The sequence below is a fragment of the Capra hircus genome, chromosome 21 (genome assembly GCF_001704415.2).
Source record: "Capra hircus breed San Clemente chromosome 21, ASM170441v1, whole genome shotgun sequence".
Classification (NCBI taxonomy): domain Eukaryota; kingdom Metazoa; phylum Chordata; class Mammalia; order Artiodactyla; family Bovidae; genus Capra; species Capra hircus.
In genome coordinates, this window is record NC_030828.1 from 44,411,612 (window position 1) to 44,436,591 (window position 24,980).

The 24,980-nt window shown below is 38.3% G+C and overlaps 1 protein-coding gene across 2 annotated transcripts in view; it reads right to left on the reverse strand.

Annotated features, from left to right (window-relative positions):
* The window catches only part of SNX6 (sorting nexin 6), a 52,751-nt gene continuing 30,061 nt past the window's right edge, over positions 2,291-24,980 (reverse strand). The window contains exons 8-15 of one of the 2 annotated variants that reach the window (XM_018066276.1): positions 23,583-23,688; positions 19,648-19,723; positions 17,748-17,787; positions 11,866-11,952; positions 8,284-8,443; positions 8,116-8,201; positions 5,656-5,762; positions 2,291-3,968 (exon numbers count right to left, since the gene is read on the reverse strand). In XM_018066276.1, the coding sequence (XP_017921765.1) occupies positions 3,854-3,968; positions 5,656-5,762; positions 8,116-8,201; positions 8,284-8,443; positions 11,866-11,952; positions 17,748-17,787; positions 19,648-19,723; positions 23,583-23,688 (777 nt within the window). In that variant the 3' untranslated portion in view covers positions 2,291-3,853. The remainder of the gene's footprint in view (positions 3,969-5,655; positions 5,763-8,115; positions 8,202-8,283; positions 8,444-11,865; positions 11,953-17,747; positions 17,788-19,647; positions 19,724-23,582; positions 23,689-24,980) is intronic. The other variant, XM_018066277.1, reaches the window with a different exon arrangement.

Sequence of the window (24,980 nt, forward strand, 5' to 3'; positions counted from 1 at the left end):
GGCGCCGAACGCCGAGAGCTCGCCTTCCCTGGTCCCCTCTGCAGGTCCCGACTTGTCGCCAAGCGCCATGCCCCACCTCCACTGCAGATATCGGCGCGTCTCGGGTGGGGTCAGTAGGCTCCGCGGTCCCCAAGGCGAAGCACGCCGGCGACACCCACTCAGGGGCGTGGCGTATGTAGATGAGCAGGCGCGCAGAGGTTGCTGGTCCCACTTCACCTGGGTCTGCGCGTCCTGCGTGTGGACACGCGGAGGCTTCGGGGGTTGGTCTACGGCTGAGAGAGGCCACGACGATAGGCGTGCAGGGGCTGAGGGCCTGGAGTGTGCAGTCGGCTGAGTAAGTGACCGTGCCTGGAGAATGGACCGAGCGCGAGTGTGCTGGGCGGAAACTCATATTTACCTGGAAAGGGAAATACCGTAATCACGAAGGCGGTTTTCCCAGGGCGAGACTTACTCATTGCACTCTGGGTGTGCTGACCGCTGTGACTTCCCCAAATGTGGGAAGCTCGACTGCATAATTTGGGGTAGCAGGGGACTTTGTTCGCCCTTTCCGCTGGTAATTGTGAATACAGATTATAAGGGACTTATTTGGTGTCTGGAGTATGTTGTGTTTCAATGTTTAATACCCAAAGGGATTTGTAGCGGTGCTCTTTTGTCATTTTTGTTTTCTGCTATAAACTTGCTGTTAGGTATTGTTCAGTGCCTCAGTCCTGCTGATTGTCACCCCATGAACTGCACCATGCCACCTATCGAAGTTTGCTCAAACTCGTGTCCATTGAGTCAATGATGTCATCCAGCCATCTCTTCTTCTGTTGCCCCCTTCTTCTCTTGCTCTCAGTCTTTCCCAGCATCAGGGTCTTTTCCAATGGTAGCCAAAATATTGGAGCTTCAACTTTAGCATCAGTCTTTCCAGTGAACATTAAGGGTTGGTTTCCTGCAGGACTGATTGGTTTGATTTCGTTGCTGTCCAAGGGACTCTCGAGTCTTCTCCAGCACCAATAGACGCTTCTTCCAAAGCATCAATTCTTTGGCTCTCAGCCTTCTTTATGGTCCACTTCTCACATTTGTATGTGACTGGAAAAACCATAGTTTTCTACGTGGACGTTTGTAAGCAAAGTGATGTCTCTGCTTTTTTAATATGCTGTTTAGCTTTGTCATAGCTTTTCTTCAAGGAGCATGCACAGAATTTTGGAGTCCAAGAAATTAGTCATTGTTTTCATTTCCCCCCCCCATCTATCTGCCATGAAGGGATGGGACCAGATGTCATGATCTTTTGTTTTTTGAATATTGAGTTTTAAGCCAGCATTTTTACGCTTTTCAAGAGGTTCTTTAGTTCTTCACTTTCTGCCATAAGGGTGGTGTCATCTGCATACCTGAGGTTATTGATCTCTCTCCTCTACCCATAAGCAGTGAACAATCAATTTTTTGATAGCTTTCCTTTTACACTATGTGCCCACTGAAAACAACTCTCATCCAGTTGGAGCCTCACTGGCTTCAGGCAGGCTTGCCTCACCTTTTTCACTGATTCCCTCTCCTGTCAGTCTGCTCGCTCACCACATAAACTCCTAATCCCTCACATCCTTGGTTCCCACTGCAACCAACGACTCCCCAGGCCGTTTCCACAGACCAGGTTGCTCCACTCCTCTTCCTCGAAAAGCATAAAGCATCTCCTGAGGGAAACCATTTTTTTCCATTGCTGTCCTGTCTCTGCCACTAGGTGTCTTCCTCTCGTACCTTTGCCATGCTAAAGCTTTATGAATGCCACAACTCAATCAAGAGCAGTGAATCCAGGGTGGGCTATTTTTAACAGGGACTAGGAGAAGGAAATGGCAACCCACTCCAGTGTTCTTGCCTGGAGAATCCCAGGGACGGGGAGCCTGGTGGGCTGCCGTCTCTGGGGTCACACAGAGTCGGACACGACTGAAGCAACTTAGCAGCACCAGCAGTGAGCTATGGAATAAATGTTTCAATTGTTCTGGAGGTACAAAGTAAATTTTTGCCATATGACTTCAAATGAGTAACACACATTCTTTCCCAAGACCCTTGGATAGTAATTAACTCATTTATACATGTATTTATTAAGCAGGCCTTACCTCCCCTCACCCATAATTGTCACCTCCAGTTTACCCCATTCCGTCAAGCATTCTAAAATGTAAACCAAAAGGTCAGGGGATGTACTTTCCACTGTACTCCCTTCCTAGAAAAAGGCCACCTTGGTAGAAACAGATTAGTTGATGGCTGTGTAGAAAATTGTGAACTTGCTATTTTTTAGCATTGACACAGCATCTTCACATTTCCAAAGCACTGTACCAACATTTATTAATCCTCACAACACCCCTGTGAGGTAGGTCAGTATATCCTTCATGGTGGAGAAACAGGCAAAGAGCTCAAGTGAACCCTGTGGTCTGAGGCCACAAGGGACTGCCCCTGAATCCAGAGGCTGGGGCCCTCCACCCCACGCTCACCCACTGGTGGGCATCACAGGGGCATATTCTCACCAGTGAAGGGGACATGGAGGACAAAAAACAATCTCTCAGCCAACACAAACATGGACAATTCAAACACACTGAGGAACAACAGTAACAGAGAGAAACATTGAGCAGCACACCAGTGAGGCAAGAGACAAGCAGCAGAGAAGTCGGGAACCGGAGTAACTAGCCCTGAGACCCAGGCAGGCGGTCTTCAGAATGGTTTGCAAAAACAATTAGGAACACACCGCAGGAGTGACCAACCCAAATGCCTGTGGTTTCTACATGGGAGACAACTTAGAATGGAAGAATCCAACCACTCAAGCTAATCTTAAACTAGGAATAACATAATGGTCATTCACATTAGAAAGGTCAATAATATTTGTAAAGTAGCTACTGACATTACCTTAACTTTGTACCCTAACTTTTATTCCAAATATTCCAACTTTTCCCCACTGACAAGTGCTATTCCCTATAGCAGGCCTCTTTCTCTCTACATACCAATCTATACTCCGGCATATGTCTCATGGTTAATTGGCTGAGCTAGAGGTGGAATCCTGGAAATTATAACAGATCAGAGTCTCTGTTCCAGTTTTAGAAACAGCGGTCTCTAACCTGTCTCTGTCCAATTCCATCTTACACGAAGTGCTCAAAGCACCCAGAGAAGCAGTTCATTCTTTTGGAAAGCGGTGAACTTGGTTCCATATGCCATTTTAAAAGAAATAAAGAAAAGCTAAGACCTGCACTGTAAAAGCATAGTATAGGAGTAGATTATAGCTACTCCAAATTTTAGAGTGATACAATGACCACAGAGTTAAAAACTATCACTGTTATCACTGTTTATTTGACAATAGTTGGTTTAGTCTACAAGTTTAAGGCAAACATACTAATGCATTTGCTTTTCTTCAGAAATCATACTTATAAAGAGTACATAAAGCCTGTCCCAAAATTTCTAAGAAATGTTAATTAATTAAAATAAGTCTGATTAAGATGCTTTACCAGGATACAAGAGTGAACTATGGTGGTGTATAATTTTTTAAACAAAATTAACAAAAAAAAAAGAGGTAATGGCAATTCTTATCTTCGTTTAAACCATGTATTTTTGAAAGGGTTAAACTTCAGAAATTATTTAAAGGTAAATAAGATTGGCAGCCAAAAGGAATACTATTCATAAACACAGTTATAGAGGCTACTTAAAAAAGACAGAACTTTGGACTTCTGAAGAGGAGGAGGGCGCGATGATGGGCAATTGTCCAGGGTGCAGGTGCCACCACGCAGCCTGCAGACCCGTGGGTGGCACTGATCCATTATTTTTCAGAAAAAGGAGAGGAGATGCACTCTGTCAGCTGTTTCTTTCATTTCCAGTGAGCAGTAAATGCCTAACATCATTAAGAAAAAATAAAATCTGAAGGAAGGCAGCCCTTTTTAACTGGAAGGCAAGAGTGTGGCTTATGTGTCTCCATTGAGCACTGCCAGGCAGTTCTGCAGCAACTGTAGATTACCCTGCAAAGGAAGGAAACAACAACAGTGAGGTTCAAATAGTGTGAAAGAGTCTTACTGAAAACACATGGCATTAGAAATCACATTAAGATACCAGAATTATGAAAACAGTCATTATGTAGAAATAAAGCTTTAAAGACATAAAATTACAGAATCTGTTCCATGCACAATAATATTTTCCATGTACTAGATGCTTCAGTAAGTTTCTATCTAGACTAATAATATTTGGCATGCTCTAGTAAGGGTTATAAAATATGCCCTTTGTATACAGATTAAACTACTGAGCATGTTCTGATGGTAAGGTAGGTTCTTATTCTTTAGCTATTAAAATATACATTAGCTTAGACTTATAGCAGTTTTATAAGAATAGTAATATCACACAGAAGTATTCTACAAAAGTCATACCTAAATGCCCATTTATAAAACGTGAACTGGCATCCAAATTTAGGAACATACAAAAGTAAATTTAAGTATATTTATGTTACAGTAATATATTAACAGGAGTGAAGCAAATCCTTCTCCTTAGAAATTCAACTAAAATGTATAAAGATGGAATTAGAAAATGAACATTTGGCAATCATCACAAATTAACTGACTCAGGCAAAAAACATGAATGGATGCTATTATGAGACTTAAAATGGCAATACTGTAGCCATTAGCTATGTACAGCTGCATAATTAAAATTTCTGTTAATTAAAATCAAATAAAAACTCAGTCCCTCAGGTGCATTATCCACATTTCAAGGGATCAAGAGCCACACGTGACTAACGCCAACCACACTGGGCAGCGCTGATGAGTACTCCCACCATGGCGTGAAGTTCTGCTGGTCAGTGCTGGTTGAGTGATGGGGTGTTTAACAGTCTCAAGTACCTCCCCACAGAATACCTCTTAATTCCAAAGTATAAAACAGCAACTCGGCCACTGTGAAGCCTGCAGACATCACTTTAAGCAAATGATCAATGCTGTACATTGTACAAGGCAGCTAATCAACAGCATGTATCTCCTCACACGTGATGCAATGAAACCATCTGAACATCACTTCTGTGTGGGACACCTTCCCAGAGTGCAGAACCCAAACCCAGGAATCAGACAAACCCGAACTGAGGGACATTCTACGGGCCTGTATCCAATGCTACAAAGCACAAAGACTCAGCAACTTCTCCAGACACCAGAAGTCTAAGACGACAGGTGCACTGAATACACACAATCTCTCCAGTCTCCTTTTGCCATTAAGGACATTACTGGCACAACTAGGGAAATGTGAATACTCAGGTCTCTGAGTTAGATAATAGAATTATGTCGATATTAATTTCCTCTCCTTTATAACTATTTTAAGAGAATTACTTGGTTTTAGGAAATTCACACTGAAACGTGTAAAAGGAAGAAGCATAGTATCTGCAACTTATTCATATGGTTTAAGACAAAAAAGGTGTGTACAGGGGTGTGTGTGTAAAGAGAAACAGGGAAGAAGGGAGAGAAAAAGACAAAACAGATGTGATAACATGCACATTTGGGGATCCTGGGTGAAGAGTATTCAGGAATTCTTTGTACTTTCCTTGCAACATTTCTGAAAAGTCTAAAATTAAGTGAAAATAAACAATTGTAGATGTTTAAGTTACTGTCAATTTTTGGCCAGTATAACAACAGAACTGACAAATGACTCTAAGCCTGCCTATTGTTATGCGATTACCTTCTTACAGCTGCATCCCCCAACGGGAACCGGTGAGTCACAAGATGTATGTGCTGCAGGCTGACACCTGCCAAAATGCCCCGCAAAAGGTGTATCTTTCTCTGCACCTACAATAGGGTATGTGGGGACTCACGTCACACCCTCACAGTTGGCTCATCACTTTCTTTTGTTACTGCCCCTATCATACATTTTTTATTTCCTTAATAAAGAATCCAAGCCTATTTTCAAGGAAACAAAAGTGACCTAACTATCGAGTTTTCTGTTATAACTCTGCTTCAATTATGTGGTAAAGTCATATATGTCAGTTATAATAAATAAAATCCAAAGTAGTTTCAAACATCTTGCTGTAAATTTAACCATTACCTACTCTTTCTGGAATGGTTTACCTGGATCCTGAGACCAAAATGAGATTTTGTTCAGACTTACAAAATCAGTAAGAAGTCTGAGACAACAGAGTTCTCCAAGCTCAGCACTCCTGACACTGGGGCTGTTCCCCTCTTGTGGGGGTTCTCTGGTGCATCGGAGGATTTTGAGTAGCAACCCTGGCCTCTGGCCTCTCCATAACCTACCCATCCCGATTGGTGACAACCATAAATGTCTTCAGAAATTACTTAATGCCTTCTGGGGGGCAAAATCACTACTAGTTCAGAACAACTGGACTAGAACAGCTGTGAGAAACTGGCACCCAAAGAACATACCTCAGAAAGAATTTGAAAAAGTATAAAACCTGGAAACCAGAGGCTAACACCAATCTATAGCATGGGTCAGCAAACTCTTTTTTGTGAAGTGTTAAACAGTAAACATTTTAGACTTTCAGAGACATTTGGTCTCTGTTTCAACTACTCAACGTTGCTGCAGTAGTAGTATGAAAGCAATCATGGACAAAGCATAAGTGAATAAGCTTGGCTGTATTTCAATAAAACTTTATAGGTTAAATTTGAGTTTCATATAATTAGCAGGTCAAGAAGTATTACTCTTTTGATGTTTTTATAATCATTTTAAAACATGAATGCTATTTCTGACTCACAGGCTTTACAAAAACAGGTTATAGTTTGTCAACTCATCCTTAATCTATAACAAAATCCGTGATAGTTTATAACCTCTTTAAAAAGAACATAAACAGTGAACATCAGAAAACCGACACAGGCTCGATCCTAATGTCCTTCACAGATAAAATGGAGAAATAATGGTGGATAATAGTATAAATAAGTGAATTCATAAGTATTCAAATGAATATAACCAAATAATATTAATTAATAAGTTAATGTCAATTAGTATAGAAAGAACAGAAGGGAACTAAAAGTTTTTTGGTGCCACTTTTATAAATTAGATTAACAAACACTGATTCATTTAATCTTGATCAACCTTTTAAATCAAAACTTAGATGACATAAAAAGGAAGTTCATACAAACTGCAAATATCAAACTGACAGGAAAAACTAGTGTAATAGTCAACTACTACATGACCAAACCCAAGTTTCCAAAAGATCTCAATGAGCTGGGCTAAGACTAGCAAGCTAAAATTTCACAGACACACATGTGGCCTGCAATTACATTTTTAAAATAAATGCTCAATAAATGAAAAAGTTCTAGAGATCCGGTATACAACAATGTGAATATACTTAACACTACTCAAACTTTACATTTAAAACTGGTTAAGATGGTAAACTTTATGTTTTTTAACCATAAAAAATATGAATTTGAGAGTAACATATACACACTTTTTTTTCTGAAAGTCGCTCAGTTGTGTCCAGCTCTTTGCAACCCCATGGACTATACAGTCCATGGAATTCTCCAGGCCAGAACACTGGAGTGGGTAGCCTTTCCCTTTTCCAGGGGATCTTCCCAATCCAGGGATCAAACCCAGGTCTCTCGCATTACAGGCGGATTCTTTACCAGCTGAGCCACAAGGGAACATATACATGCTACTATATATAAAATAAACAACAAGGACCCACTGAATAGCACAGGGAACTATACTCAATATTCTATAATAACCTATAATGGAAAAGAATCTGAAAAAGAATATATACATATACGTATATAACTGAATCACTTTTCTGTACACCTAAAACCAACATAACATTCTAAATCAACTATATACTTCAATTAAAAAAACATGCTGCAACAAGAAATGTGTACAATAATCATTTCACACATGCAAAAGTGTTTCCATTTTAAATGAGTATAGTATTTTAAATGAGCAATGACAGTAGGGTAAAGAAGATTTATTTTTTTAACTAGTCAAAAAACGATACTGTTTTTCCATATTAGGTACTAGAGTCTTGCAGAGCTAACCATTAGAGACACTGCAGATACTATTCTTGCTGAAATTAGATAATCTTTAAAATCCCTCTCAAGTCTAAGATTTCCTATTTTTAAAATTAGTATAAAGTATCGTAACAGACTCATTCCTAAATTTTAAGTCACTTAAATTGTTAAATCTTTAATATGACACTACCTTTGCATGCTTCAGTTCTAACTCCGCCAGTTCCACTAAATTTTTTCTGAATGCAGCAACTCTTCTTGTCTTAAAATCTATAAGTTCTGTGAACAAAACAAATTAGGATTAACTACTTGTGTAACAGTGTAAAACATACCTGATGACTAAAGATTAATATAAAAGTACCTTGTTTTGCAGATTCAGATATTTTTTCAAATTTCTGACAACATAACTGTTGGGATGTTTCAGCCTGCAGAACATCTTTATTTTTCGCTCTTGCTTTATCCAGTGCTTTATTGGCATTTTCATAATCCACTAATGACCTAGATCTTCGATAGAGGAGATCCTATAAAACAGAATGCTTCATGATAACATATGCTGCTTGTGTCTAGTAGCTGCTGCCAACCTCCCCCACCCCGACAATCATCATCGGAGCTAACAATTACACACTGAATGCCACAGGCCAGTTACTCTTCTAAATTTTTTTGCTAACAGCTTTATTGAGGTATAACTCATATCACCATATAATTCACCCATTCAGAGAGCACAATTCACACAGAGTTAATATGCACACAGAGTTGTGTACCTATCACTACACTCAATTTTAGAACACCTCTGTCACCCAAAAGGAAATCTCATATCCACTGGCAGTCACTCTCCATTTCCTCCTACAGCCCCCACCTCCAGTCATGGACAACTATTCACTGGCTGTCTCTACAGATTGCCTATTTTGGACATTTCATTAGAAAAGGAATCCTGGGCTTCCCTGGTGGCTCAGGGGTAAAAAATGTGCCTGCCAATGCAAGAGATACAGTTTCCCTCCCTGATCCGGAAGATCCCACCTGTCGTTAGACAACCAACCCCATGTGCCACGACTATCGAGTCTGTGCTCTGGAGCCCGGGAGCCACTGCTGCCCGCGCTCTGCAGCAAGAGAGGCCACCACAATGAAGTCCTGCACCACAAGCGGAGAGGAACCTCACCTCGCCACCACTAGGGAAAAGCCCACATAGCCACAAAGACCCAGCACAGCCGAATAAACAGTCTTAAAGGGATCATTTCATATGCGGCCTTTTGTGCCTGGCTTTATTTTTTTTCCTTTTTTGGCTGCTTGCCTTGTGAGATCTTAGTTTTCTGACCAGGGACTGAACTTGGGCCCTCAGCAGTGAAAGAGTAGAGTCCTAACCACTGGACTGCCAGCGAACTCCCCTGTCTGGCTTTTTCACTTAGCATAAAATTTCAAGTTCATCTATCTATAGCATGAATCAGTATTTCATACCTTTTATTGCTAAATATTTCACTGTATGGATATACCACACTGATTTATCCATCCATCAGCTGAAAGATTTGGTTTGTTTCAACTTTTTGGCTATTTCATAAAAATGCTGTTACGAACATGTGTGTTTAAGCTTTTCTGTGGACATTTTCATTTTCACTTCTCTTTCATAGCTCTTTATTTAGAAGCAGAATTGCAGGGTCACCTCATAACTCTATGTTGAACCTCTTGAGAAAATGCCAGACTACTTTCAAAGCGACTGCACCATTTACATTTTCCCACCAGAACTCTGAGGGGCCTCGTCTCTCCACATTCCTGTCAACGCTGCTGCCTTTTTTATTAGAGCTGTCTAGTGGGTGTGAAGTGACAGAACTCCATGGTTTTGATGTGTACTTAGTGGCTCAGGGACTCCCCTAATGGCTCAAATGATAAAGAATCTGCCTGGCATGCAGGCAACCTGGTTTCAATCCTGGACTGGGAAGATCCCCTGAAGAAGGAAATGGCTACTCCCTCCAGTATTCTTGCCTGGAGAATCCCCATGGAGAGAGGAGCCTGATGGGCTACAGTCCATGAGGTCGCAAAGAGTCAGACATAAATGAGTGACTAACACTTTCCTTTCCTTTCCCTAACAGTTAAAAATGTTGATAGAAAGGACCACTATCCAAAATACACAAATAACTTTTTTTTTAAACAGGTAGCTGCCACAGAGATGGCAAATAAGCTTGTGAAAAGATGCTTTACATCAAATGTTATCAGGGAAATGCAGATTAGAACAAGGTATCACTACACACCTTGTGAGAATGGCCAAAATCTACAATACTGATAATACCGATTGCTGGTGAGGATGTTATAGAACAGGAATTCTCATTCATTCTGGTGGGAATGCAGTGATATAGCCCCTTTGAAAGACAGTTTGACAGAACTACTCTTATCATATGGTCTAGCAATTTCCCTCCTTGCTGTTTATTACTCAAAGGATCTGAAAATTTATGTTCACACAAAAACCTGCACATGTGTGTTTATAGCAGCTGTACTCATGACTGCCAAAACTTAGAAGCAACTGTTCAGTGAGGTCAGTGGATAAACAAACTTGATGGATAGAGGCTATTAACTGCTGAAGAGGTAAGAGCTATCAAGTCCTGAAAAGCACAGAAGCAACTTAAATGCATGTTACCAAGTGAAGAAACCAATATGAAAAGACTCAACAATATGTCATTTTGGAAAAGGCAAAACTACAGAGGCAATTAAAGTATCAAAAAGTGTTAGGAGGAAGGTGAATGAACAGATGGAACACAGGATTTGGGGGCAGGAAAACTATTCTGTATGATACTTATGTCACCACACACTTGTCCAAATCCACAGAATGGACAACACCAAGAGTGAAGGCTAATGTAAACTGCAGTCTTTACTGTTGGACTTCTTTCACTCAGCAAATAATTTTGAGAGTGACCCATCCTGTTGTATATATGCATAGCTTATTCCTTTTTATTTGTTGAGCAGCCTTCCCTTTTATGAATGTATTACAAACAATTACATATTATAATAATAAGTCTTCAAAGGTGAACAATTTATTTTAACCCTGCCCAACCATGTTAAGCAGTTCATAATACACAATCTGATTTAAAACAAATTTGATATGGACAGTATATCTGCAAGTACTTAAGTCCTCAAAGTTAGAAGAGTTGTTTATAATTTGATGAGAGATAAAAGAAGGATATTCAAAGCACCAGGGACCAGATGGGAATTTTCTGTACATCTCAATTCATAAAGTAACACTGAATTGGAGTATCTGAGTCACTAAGATTTCAGTGCTTTTAGAAGTTTTTGTTAAACATTTTTTTTGACTAGTAAAGAGTATTAGGTTTTACACATGGACAGATTTCCAAAAGGAAATTTGAGATGCCTTAAAATAAAACATATCCTTGTTTTTTGACTCTCTCACCCTCAACAGAGGGCTTCCCTGGTGATTCAGTGGTAAAGAATCTGGGAGACACAGGAGACATGGGTTTAATCCCTGGGTCAGGAAGGTCCCCTGGAGGAGGACATGGCAACCTACTCCAGTATTCTTGTTGGGAAAATCCCATGGACAGAGGAGCCTGGCAGGCTACAGTCCATGCAGTCATAAAGAGCTGCACACAACTGAGCAGACACCCTCAACAGAGGACTTAGACAGGCCAAACTAGGACTCCTCTAGCTGTGCAACTGTTATTTGGGCGTTTTCCTTGTCTTTGCAGGTATTTCACCTGGCTAAATGTATCAAATTCAAAAAAAAGATAAGTTCCAGACAAACTGTATCAGAAGTTAATAGAGGAGACTTTAATGTGGGGTTCTGTGACATACAATCTATAAAAGGAGAAAAAAAAAATCACACTTGAAAGTAAGATTTAAAATCAAGAGATAAGTCATCTTAAACCATCTTAAGTCTAACAACTTCTAAAGAGATGATGGATTTCTGTAAAGCAGTCCATTTTAAAAAACAATGAATAAAATTTACCTTAGCAGCTTGGGATTCTCTTAAGTAATATTTTAAAAGGTCAGAAAGTTTGAGGTCCTCATCAGCTGACACTCGTGCTTCTATTTTCTAAAATAGGGAAAAAAAATTAAGTATTTAATCAGTATTTACATTCTACACTCAGTACTTTCTTCCTTATTGTAAAAAAATTAAAGTTATATCATACATAAAAATAAACTCAAAATGGATTAAAGATCTAAATATAAGACCAGAAACTATAAAACTCTTAGAGGAAAACATAGGCAGAACACTCTCAGACATAAATCACAGCAAGATCCTCTATGACCTACCTCCCAGAGTAATGGAAATAAAAACAAAAACAAACAAAAGGGGCCTAATTAAACTTAAAAGCTTTTGCACAACAAAGAAAACTATAAGCATGGTGAAAAGGCAACCTTCAGAATGGGAGAAAATAATAGCAAATGAAACAACTGACAAGGAATTAATCTCTAAGATATACAAGCTCATGCAGCTAAATATCAGAAAAATAAATGACCCAACCAAAAAGTGAGCCAATAGAACTAAACAGACATTTCTTCAAAGACATATAGATGGCTAACAAACACATGAAAAGATGCTCAACATCACTCATTATCAGAGAATGCAATCAGAACCACAATGAAGTACCATTTCATGCTGGTCAGAAAGGCTGCCATCAAAAAGTCTACAAACAATAAATGCTGGAGAGGGTGTGGAGAAAAGGGACCCCCTGTTACACTGTTGGTAGGGATGCAAACTAGTGTAGCCACAATGGAGAACAGTGTAGAGATTCCTTAAAAAATTGGAAATAGAACTGCCATATCACCCAGCAATCCCACTGCTGGGCATACACATCGAGGAAACCAGAATTGAAAGAGACACGTGTACCCCAATGTTCATTGCAGCACTGTTTATAATAGCCAGGATGTGGAAGCAACCTAGATGTCCATCGGCAGATGAATGGGTAAGGAAGTTGCAGTACATATACACAATGGATTACTCAGCTATAAAAAAGAATGCATTTGAGTCAGTTCTAATGAGGTGGATGAAACTGGAGCCTATTATACTGAGTGAAGTAAGTCAGAAAGAGAAACACTAATACAGTATATTAACGCATATATATGGATTTAGAAAGATGGTTAACGACGACCCTATATACAAGGCAGCAGAAGAGACATGTAAAGACAGACTTTTGGACTATGGGAGAAGGTGAGGGTGGGCTGACTTGAGTTATTAGCATTGAAATATATATATTACCATATGTAAAACAGATGACAAGTGCAAGTTCAAAGCAAGAAGCACGGCACTCAAAGCTGGTGATCTGGGACAACCAACGGATGGGGTGGGAAGGGAGGTCGGAGGGGGGTTCCGTATGGGGGGACACGTGTACACCCATGGCTGATTCATGTCGATGTATGGCAAAAACCACCACAATATTGTAAAGTAATTAGCCTCCAATTAAAATAAATTTTAAAAAATGAAGATAAAGCAATTAAAGTTATAAGTAACTACAGTATCAGTTCCTATTTAAGCTGTTTCCTTCCATTCTTTCTATGAGCCTGTTATTTTGTCTCTATGTGACTGACAAAAAAAATTTAACAGAAAAATGATGAGATCAAATGAGATTAGTGAATTTATGGAAGGACTCTATATTTGACTCAAGTTCTTGGCTGTAACTAGTTTCAATATCATCTTTTAGGTTCACCTGTATTTTTCTATTCATTTTAATAGCAACTGATATGTACACATGACTATAAAATAATAGAGGCTGGCAGTAGTAATGGACTAGGTAATTCAAACCAATCCCCCTGCTGCAGACAACCACAAAACAACATTAAAACATTTACAAAATGTGCCTGAAAATACCAAAGAGTAAAAATTAAAAAAAAACAAAACAAAAACATAGAACTAAAGTGGTGTGGTGAGTCTGAGGTGAGGTGAAGTGGGAAGCAGCCACATCAGACTATAAAGATGAGAACTCTTCATTCACTCTGGAGAGACAGAGGATAAAGAAGAATGCATTCTGTCAACCAAATCTAATATGGGAACCTCATTTGAATCCTGACAAAAGAAAGTCCACCGTAAAAAGCCACTTATAAATGACAACTGGGAACATTTGTAAAACAGATATTGATGACGCTAAGGAGAATCACTGATAATCATCCTGCTACATTAAAATTGATTCTTAGAAAACAACAAAATTCTGTAAAACAATTACCCTTAAATTAAAAAATAAAATTTCAAAATTGATTCTTATCTTTAAAAGAGACAGAGAAATGTACACAAAGGGCAAAAAACAATAAATATGGACCTTTTGGAATAAAATAACTTTAATGTAGAAAATGTTAACATTAAGGGAATCTGTATGCAGGACAAGAAGCAACAATTAGAACTGGACATGGAACAATGGATAGGTTCAAATTGAAAAAGGAGTACGTCAAGGCTGTATACTGTCACCCTGCTTATTTAACTTATATGCACAGTACATCAGGCAAAATGCCGGGCTAGATGAATCACAAGCTGGAATCAAGACTGCTGGGAGAAATATCAACAACCTCAAATATGCAGATGATACCACTTTAATGGCAGAAAGTGAAGAGGAACTAAAGAGCCTCTTGATGAAGGTGAAAGAAGAGAATGAAAAAGCTGGCTTAAAACTCAACATTCAAAAAACAAAGATCATGGCATCTGACCCCATCAGTTCATGGCAAACAGATGTGGAAAAAGTGGAAACAGTGTCACAGTTAGTTTTCTTGGGCTCCAAAATCACTGCAGACAGTGAATGCAGCCACAAAATTAAAAGATGCTTGCTCCTTAGAATAGCTATGACAAACTGAAACAGTGTATTAAAAAGCAGAGACATTGCTTTGCCAACAAAGGTCCCTTTAGTCAAAGCTATGATTGTTCCAGTAGTCATGTATGGATGTGAGAGTTGGACTATAAAGAAGGCTGAGCGCCAAAGAATCGATGCTTTGGCACTACGGTGCTGGAGAAGAGACTTGAGAGTCCCTTGAAGTGCAAGGAGATCCAACCAGTCCATCCTAAAGGAAATCAACCCTGAACATTTATTGGAAGGACTGGTGCTGAAGCTGAAGCTCCAATACTTTGGCCACCTGATGCAAAGAGCTGACTCACTGGAAAAGACCCTGATGTTGGGAAAGATTGATGGCAAGAGAAGAGGGAGACAGAGGATGAGATGGTTGGATGGCATCACCAAATCAATGGACATGAATTTTACAAACTCTGGGAAATGGTGATGGACAGGTAGCCTGGCTTGCTGGAGGTTCATGGAGTTGCAGAGTTGGACAAGACTTAGTGACTGAACAACAACAAAAGGAAAGGAAAACTGGGTGACACGTGTACAGGAATTCTTTTACTATTCTTGCAATCTAAGTCAGAAATTGTTTTCAAAAAAAAAAAAAAAAATCCCATACATCCACCAGAACGGCTAAAGTAAAAAAAAGATACCAAATATTATAACCCTGTGCAGCAGCTCAATGCTCACATTCATTCTGGTGGGAATGTAAGCTGGCAAAATCACTTTGGGAAACAGTTCTCCTACAAAAGCTTTTCACATGGGTATCCTACAAACTATCAGGTCTCCAAGTTACATACACCCAACAGAAATGTATACTTATGTTCCGCTGCAGATAAATAAAAAATGGTCTTAACAGTACTCTGTGTCAAGTACCTCAAACCGGCAACTATCCAAATGCCCACCAGTAGAACAAATAATAAAGCCAGGTATATTCTTGCAATGGCAAACAATACAGCAGTAAGAACGCAGGTACTATACCTACATGCAACACCACCAATGAATCTCATGCATATAACAAAAGAAACCAAAGGAGAATATATACTGCATGTATGTTTATATAAGATATGAAAATAAAACCAATTTTTGCTGTTAGAAGCTAGGACAGTGGTTAGTCTTGCAGAAGGTGGTGACTCAGAAGGCAGCTGAAAAGGGAGTCAGGCACCTGAATTGCTGTAATGCTCCGTTTCTTGATCTGGGTATTCATTACATGGATGTGTGAAATAATAACAGTTCACTGAGCTGTACGTTTCTGTTATGTGCTTTTTTCTACATGTATAGTATACTTTAATAAAAAGTTAGAAAAAACTTTAAATTTCTTTGCGGAGAAACAAACTTAACTTCCTGATATGCTACTTAATGTTCTGTGCTTTTAAACGGGGCTCCTCTCCTGCCATTAATAAGGAGGGTGTGTGTCCTCTCTCTCTGAATCTGGGCTCTATGACTGCTTGGCCAATACAGGAATGACGCCATGCCAGTTTCCAGGCCCCAGCTTCCTCTTCCCATCATTTGGGATGCTCACTTTTGGAACCTCTTTACCAAGCTGTGAAGAAGCCTAAGCAGCTCCATGGGAAAGCCACATGTAGGTGTTACAGCCAACAGCCCTAGCAGAAGTTCCAGCTGCTAGCCAGTATCAACCCTCGCACACAGGAATGATCGATCCTTCAGACAGTTCCAGGCCCTGGCCTTCACAGCCTTCCTGTGGAGGCACACAAGGGGGCAGAGGCAATCATCTCTGCTGCACCCTTTCTGAGTTCCTGAACCAGAGTTCATTGGCTTTATCAAATGGTTGCTGTTTAAAGCTACTGATTTTAGGATGATTTGTAACACAGCCATAGTAACCAGAACATCACGCACATGCTAACGGAAATAAGAATTTGGGGGTTATCGAAATGTGCCGCCTGGACCTTGGTCAAGAGAAATGCTTGCTGAGGCTGGCTGACAGCCTCAACTGCAGTATCTCTGGATCTGGAATCATGTTCATACCAAAGTTATGTTCTGTCCTCCCCAACCAGCCCATTTTTGCCTGATGCAGAACTCCTCTAACGGGTGGCTCTGGCTTAAGGACTCCCCTGTGACCTGGATAAAGCTTTCTTAGAACTATGCTCTAGTCTGAAGCCCTGCCTAGCCAGTCCTCTTTCCTCTCCCTCTCCTTTCACAGGTGCAGACTGGCACTGTCATCTGAAGGCTCCTCCTGTCTATCATTGCTCCTTCCTTTTTCCTTTTCACAATAAATCTCTGTGCATCTAATCCCATCTTTACATCTACTTTTAGTAAACATTTTCACTATTCTATCAATTTATAAAAATGTTAAATAGTATTTAACTATCATAATGATTATACATAAATACAACCCCTAAAAACCAAGACTGTATCAGTATTATTACTCAAATGACTGAAAATTTCATGCAGTTATATATTTGCTTTACATTGATACAACTCACTTTTAACTCAGTATTTCATGGGGGATCAAAAACAATAATCTTGGTAAAGTTAAAGTGAATCCAAGATTTTCTTCTAGCTTACAAAATCCCCAAGAAAAAATGATTTTTTTCATAAAAATACACCCGGTTTCCTACTGAACACATTTTCTGATCAAGAATTTGAACTTAGGTGGGATGATTTGGGAGAATGGCATTGAAACATGTATAATATCATATATGAAACGAATCACCAGTCCAGGTTCGATGCATGATATAGGATGCTTGGGGCTGGTGCACTGGGATGACCCAGAGGGATGGTATGAGGAGGGAGGTGGGAGGGGGGTTCAGGATGGGGAACACGTGTACACCCGTGGCGGATTCATGTTGATGTATGGCAAAACCAATACAATATTGTAAAGTAATTAGCCTCCAATTAAAATAAATAAATTTATATTAAAAAAATTTGAACTTTTACACCATAACAAAAAGTGAATTTCCTGAAAAAACTCATTATTTTCAAATTTAAATCTGTCTTTATTCTTCTAAAGTATAACTCATCTTTCTCATAAAGTTAAACACAGCCCAACAAGTTAAACATTATTGTTTGCAGAGATTTACACTCCCAAAGGTTAGTTATTAGTACTTACTCTTGTCTTATCAAACAGTTCTGAAACTTTAAGAAAAAACCTGGAAGGGAAAAATATTTCATCATAAGCTACCTTTGAAATAATTTTCTATTCCAAATGTTCAAAGAACACACCCCCAAACCATATTAATAATGAACATTTTTATCTCATTACAATAATAATGATCTTTTTCACTGCAGATTTCATCTAGTTCAATAAAAATCTTTCTTTGTACAAGCACCCATATAACAGATTCCCCTTGATGTACTGTTATAGAAAACCCTCCCATTTCAAGGTAACAGTCTAAGCCATACATTAAAAACTTTGTCTTGGGAATTCCGTGGTAGTCCAGTGGTTAAGACTTCATGCTTCCAATGCAAGGGCCTAGGTTCAATCCCTGGTCAGGGAACTAGATCCCACATGCCTACTAAGACCCAGTGCAGCCAAATAAATATATTAAATAAATATTAAAAAAAAAACTTTTGTCTTGATATCCTTTAGTAATATGCTACATAATATTAAATAAAGTCTATACCTTTAAATTACTACAGAAGTACAGAACAATCACATCCAAAGAACTACATTTTAAATATTTTCAAATAGAGCTGTTTTGTTTTGGAAAACAATAGAAAGGAAGAGCCAATTTCTATTTCAGGATTCACTTTCACTTTTTTGGGGGTGGAGAGGGGAGCTGCACTTGCAGCTTGCAGGATGTTCCTGACCAGGGATGGAACCGGGGCCACCACAGTGAAAGCCCGGACCCTAACCGCCAGGCCACCATGAAGTCCCCACTGGTGCTTTTAACTAGAAAGTCCATCTTTCAAATGCTAATTCCAACTAAAAAAATATCCCAAATGCCGAACTATTAAAGGGTATTCTGTAAAATATGACAGACAACATTATATTTGGATTAGGGCATATACTATTGAAAGCTGAATTTTATGAACTTCACTTTACTAAAAAGAACTTGCTTTGACAGGTTTTTGTAAGATAACACATGGCAAGGTTGCCTTTTTTTCCATATCAAAGACTTAAGAACTGTTTGGGAAGGTAGCATGTTAATTAGTTAATTAGTAGGCTATGGTATCTTGTTTTGCTGAAAAATTTGATCTGACATGTCTACTGAGACAGGATATACTAGAGAAAAGTTCAAGGATGTGGTTTAGAGAAAGGCATAGACTATGAAAACAGTTTTTCCTCTTAAATTTTTAAAAGTATGTTTGAGCTGTTTTCAACGGAGAGTTAAGTTTAAACAACATTACACAAGCAACTAAGATTTATGGCTAGATTAAAACTTCAGTTCAGTTGCTTAGTCATGTCTGACTCTTTGCGACCTCATGGACTACAGCACACCAGGCTTCCCTGTCCACAACCAACTCCTGGAGCTTCCTCAAACTCATGTCCATTGAGTTGATGATGCTATTCAATCATCTCATCCTCTGTCATCTCCTCCCCTCCCTGCCTTCAATCTTTCCCAGCGTCAGGGTCTCTTCCAGTGAGTCAGTTCTTTGAATCAGGTGGCCAAAGAGTAAAACTTGGCCTCCAACAAAATATATATTAATATATATATTGTAATTCTAAAAAAGCATTTCTTATTTAAAATAAACTTTATTAAAATCTAAGAACATTTTAATATAAATTGTTTCTCTCTCACACACACAAATTGGCAAATTTTTATCAACTATAACACTGTAAATGTTAAAAATTATATATACTGAGGTCAATTTTTATTTCTCAGATTTAAAAAAGAGAGAAAAGGAAGAGAAAAATAACACCAACCTAAGTTTATAAAGAAGCTCTATACTGTCAGTGTGTTTTGACAAAAATATTCCAAAATGCCTGCTGGGTCAGCAGTAGTGTGTGTGCCCGAGCTGCCAACAAAAATTTTGTTTTATTTAATGTTTTAAATCAGAATCCTTACTTGCATATATCTGTAGAATCCTGAGTTCCTAAAGCATATAATGAAGAACCAATTCTATTGTAATCATCTGCAGCACCTATGGAAAAAGTTTTAAGGATTTAATATATTTATTCATGGATTAAAAAAATTACTGAATACGTACCTGCCAAAAAATGTGTATGTAATATGAGATACCGAAGTCTAGAGAAAGAAACGACACAAACTATAATACATTATGGTGAATGGAACTGGAAGTAGCTATAAACTACTTAAGGAGCAGGGGAAACAGATATTCCACCTGAGGATGTCAGGGATGGGTTTACAGACGCTACAGCAGGAGCTGGAGCTTGCAGGGTGAGGAAATCTTTACTAGGTAAAGTGGAGGAAAGAATTCTAGATAAAGAGAAGGGCATGGAAAAGGACCAGGGAGACATACAAGAGCAAAGAATATTCAGAGAGACTTCTGGGTCTGTAGCACTGTATAGAGGGTTTTTTTTTTTAAGTAAAACAAAAAAAATTTAAGTATTTACTTTTTTTTTTCTTAAGGAAACTACCGAGACAACATTCTCTCCCTCTTACTCTCCCAAAGGAGGAGGAGAACAGTCTTCAACAGCAAATAGCAACTGCAGAAGCAACACCACGAGCTGGCTTCACGCTGAGGAGAGACTGCTGTGTAAAGTGTGTCTCCTCCTCGTGGTTTCAGGTGCTCTACATGTTCAGAGAAACTTCTAGAGTAACAAACGATAGAAACGATCCCCAAAAGTATAGTCTTAATATTTACTATTTTAAAATAACAGTATTGAAACCATTATATGTTAACATAATATTTAAATGAAAAATATTTAAAGTCAGTGACCACGGTGACACTTAAGATTTTTGCAAATCTCTTTTTTGTGTCTGGATTAATAAGTCAATAGCTCTGTTCTCTTATCTGCTTCTGCATTCACTGTACTGTGAAACAATATTTTTGCTCAAGTATGTGGGGAAAAACAGAGAAGGCGATGGCACCCCACTCCAGTACTCTTGCCTGGAAAATCCCATGGACGGAGGAGCCTGGTAGGCTGCAGTCCATGGGGTCCCTAGGAGTCGAACACGACTGAGCGACTTCCCTTTCACTTTTCACTTTCATACACTGGAGAAGGAAATGGCAACCCATTCCAGTGTTCTTGCCTGGAGAATCCCAGGGACGGGGGAGCCTGGTGGGCTGCCGTCTCTGGGGTCGCACAGAGTTGGACACTAAGTCACTGAAGTGACTTAGCAGTAGCAGTGGGGGAAAAAAAAATCTAGCTTCAAACAGGTATGTCACTGGAAAAGCAGGAGGTATTTTACTAATATTTTCAGATAACTGTGGATACTCTACTCAACAAGCAGTAGTTCCTTTAAGGGTTAGTCACACTGGGGAACCTAAAGTCCTATCAATTAAATCTGTGTACTCTATCACATTATACTCCAATGATATGTGATATTTATGCCAAGAATATAAGATTGGTTTAGTATCTGAAAATCAATCAACATGATTAACCATATTAACATACTAAAAAAATAAAAACCGTATGGTTATCTTAACTGTTGCAAAAAGAGCATCTGACAAAATCCAACATTCATTCCTGACTTAAACCTGCTAAAAGGCTTCTAGGAAAAACCTATACCTAACATCACAATTAAGATGGATGCTTTCCCAAAAGATAAGGAACAAGGTCAAACCGCTTGCCCTCACCACTTTTACCAACACGGTACTAGAGGGTACAGCTACAGTATAATGGACAAGGAAAAGAGAGAAACATCATTTCAACCGGAACTGAAGAAGTCTAACTGTTTTTATTCACAGATAACCCTTTATGTAGAAAATGCTAAGGAATCTACAAAATAGTTAATAAACTAATAACTGAGTTGATTTAGGAAGGCTCCAAGATATAAGCTCAATGCTGAAAATACAATGTTTTTCTATATATTGGCAAAAAAACCACAGAAACTCAAGTGTAAAAAACACATCATTTAGAATCACATCAAAAAACAGATCTAACCAAAGATGTATAAGAGCTTTACAAAGGAAGCTACAAAAAATTGCTGAGAGAAGACCAAAGTAAATAGAGATATACCCTGTTCATGTATCAGAAGAACCAATACTTTTGAGATCTTAATCCTCCCCAAATTGATCTATATTCTACACAATTCCAATCAAAAATCACAGCAGGCATTTTTGTAGAAAGTGACGAGCTGATTTTAAAATCCATCTGAAAAAATAAAGAACCGAGAGGGGCCAAAACAACTTTGATAAAGAAGAATAAAGTTGAAAGACTTATACAAGAAAAGAAGTTCAATATCATCAATCACTGAAATTAAAACCATATTGGCCTAGCAGAATGGATAAAATTTAAGACTGACTTTGTTGGTGAGGATGTGAACCAGCCGGAATTCTCGTACACAGCTGGTAGGAATGCAGAATGATACAATCATTTTGGAAAAATGTTTGGCAATATCTTTAAAAAAGTTACTTATATACTTACATTTGACCCAGTCATTCTACTTCTAGGTACTACCCAAGAGAAATGAAAGCATATGTTCATAAAGACTTACATATGTCAGCTTTATTTTGAATGGGTAAAAGCTAGCAACAATCCAACTGTCCACCAACAGCTGCATAGACAACTGTGGTGTATCTATACAATGGAATACCACTCAGCAATAAAACAGAATGAATTATTGATGCATACAACAACATGGATGAAACTCAAAATAATTTTGTTGAATTTCAAAGCCAGACCATAGAAAGTATATACTGTATGATTCCATTTATATACAACTCTAGACAATACAAATTAATCTACAGAGACAGAAAGTATTATCAGCAGTGGCCTGGGGACAGGGACAGGATGGAGGGATTATGAAGGGCCACAAGAGGACTGTGTGTGGTGATGGAAATGTTCATTATACTGTCTCTAGTGATGATGTCATACATGTGTGAAAACTTATCCAATTGTAAACTTCGAACATTGCAGTTTATTGATATCAATTACACTTCAATACAGCTGTTAAAAAAAACCATTAGTCTATTGTGTACTTAACATGATTTTGATTATTTAGAAAATACTGGTTCAATGAATCACACACATCTTCCAAATGCAGATGCACTTCAGTATATAAAAAGTATCACACTCAGTAATATCACCATCAGTCTCCTCAGACAAGTCTTTAATTACTGAAAACCAAACTCATGGTGACTGATACAAGTTTTCCAAGATTCTAATAATTGCTGGAAACCTTGATTTTTATCACTGTCAACAAACACTGCCAGTAGTTTTCCATGAAGTGTGAGGGTCATTTAATTAATTTTTTATAAAATGGCTACCAATACACAAGTTTGCATAATAGCAGCTTGTCTGTCAGTTGTTCTTTCAAGATTTTTACTTGATGGTATTGAAAAACAGCAGCCAGTTCAGTTACAACTCAGTTGCTTTTCTAGAAAGAACCATCATAATCCATATGCGAAGTGCTTTATGCATACCTCCCAATCCATCATTCAGCATATTAAAAAAGTATACTCGAGGGAGGAGACTTTCAATAAGTAATAAGTTTCACTGCTTCATCAAGGACATTCTTAATTGAATTTTTAAAATTTTGAATGCACTGTGGGAAAGAATTCAAAGATTATTAGTACAGTTTGGTGCCACTGCTTTGATTTGTCCTAAGACACCAGCAATTTATTCATCACGGCTTTTGCATCGTTGGTATAAATGTTAACATGGTGAAAAGGACAAAAAAATCATCCTAGTATTATTATGAAATTAGTTTTGTTCTCAGAGACTTGCTTAAAAAGGCCTTGAGATCAAAGCTTCATAGACCATAGTTTGAAAATCACTGCCCTATATCAAGAATTTTACAACTGTAAATAACATAACAACTTGATAATTATTCCATTAAACAATGCAAACTTGAGCCACAGAGAAAAACCTTACTTTTGTGGGATCTTGTCATCCTATCAGATTTAGCAGATGCATCCTTAACTCGGTTATGATATTCTAAAAGGAATGTTCGTTCATGCTCAAAGAAATCATCTACATCCTATGGGATCAAAAGAAAATATCACTTATTTGCTTTAGTCTAATATATAAATCACTTTGCTTCCCTTATAATCATAAAAGATCATCATTAAACAGCATAGCTATCCTCTAATAATCAGACATTATATTGATTTCACCAACAAGTTCAAACTTCAAAACATGTAAGTTCAAACTTCAAAAACAAGTTCAAACCTCAAAAACATCTATCAAGTAAGAAACCTTCCACAGTTCTACAGCAGAAGGCTTATGTTCCCATATGGTCCAAGCTCCCATGTTGTACTTGAACCTATTCCAGCTTGTGCTCTTCCACTACAATCCTGCTTCTCCAACACACTGATTTCCTCCAGTAGGAGCAATCAATTACTTCTGAGGGGAAAAAAAAAAGGGAAAAAAGCCTGGCAGACAAGTAGAAATCTGCTTCTCTTGGTCTGTTATGCATTTTATGAACCATTCCTGAATGCTGCCAAGCCTTAGTCATTGGCCCTCTCTGACTGCTTTGGGGAACCTGGCCAAATTAGCTATCTGGGAGCAGTTTTCGTATTAAACACTGTTTTCAATCTTTTTTGGAACAAAGCTAGAAATCCATTAAAACTAAAAACAATGAACTACTTTCCTCCCTTCTAAAATAGCAACTGTTTACTGAAAAAGCACCAGTTGAAATGATGTAACTTGAGACCCATATTAACAGAACATAGTAGCAAAAGTTAGTGTGACAAAATGTGACTTAAAATCTGTTAATGCATGTGTACTAGTTTTCTTAACTAGTACAGGTGAGGTCTATTGTAAAAACAGAGATAAAACTAACTTGCAGAGTTGTAGTGAAGATTAATGAAATGTGTGCTACCAAACACCACACTCCAAATGTTCAAAAAAATGTCAGCTATTACTTTAATAAAAATTATCAAACTCATAATCAATATAGTGGTTTATACTTAATGTTAATCAAAAAGTTCAACATAAGTAGCAACAAAATGAAAATAATCTGAAAAAACAAAAATAAAAACAAAAACCAGCCTGAATCTTTTTTTGGTCTCACTGCACGGTTTGTGAGATCTTAGTTTCTTGACCAGGGATTGAACCCAGGCCCTCGGCAGTGAAAGCGCTGAGTCCTAACCACTAGACTGCCAGGGAATTCCCATGTCAACTCTTTATTAAAAGTAGCCACAGGAGATGCACTGTCAACATATCAACTGACCTGTCTCTACAAAATCAAAGTATAAATCAAATAGAACTTTACACCCAAGTTTTAGTGTAGATATATTTATAAAAACAGGCAACGATGATAAAGCATTA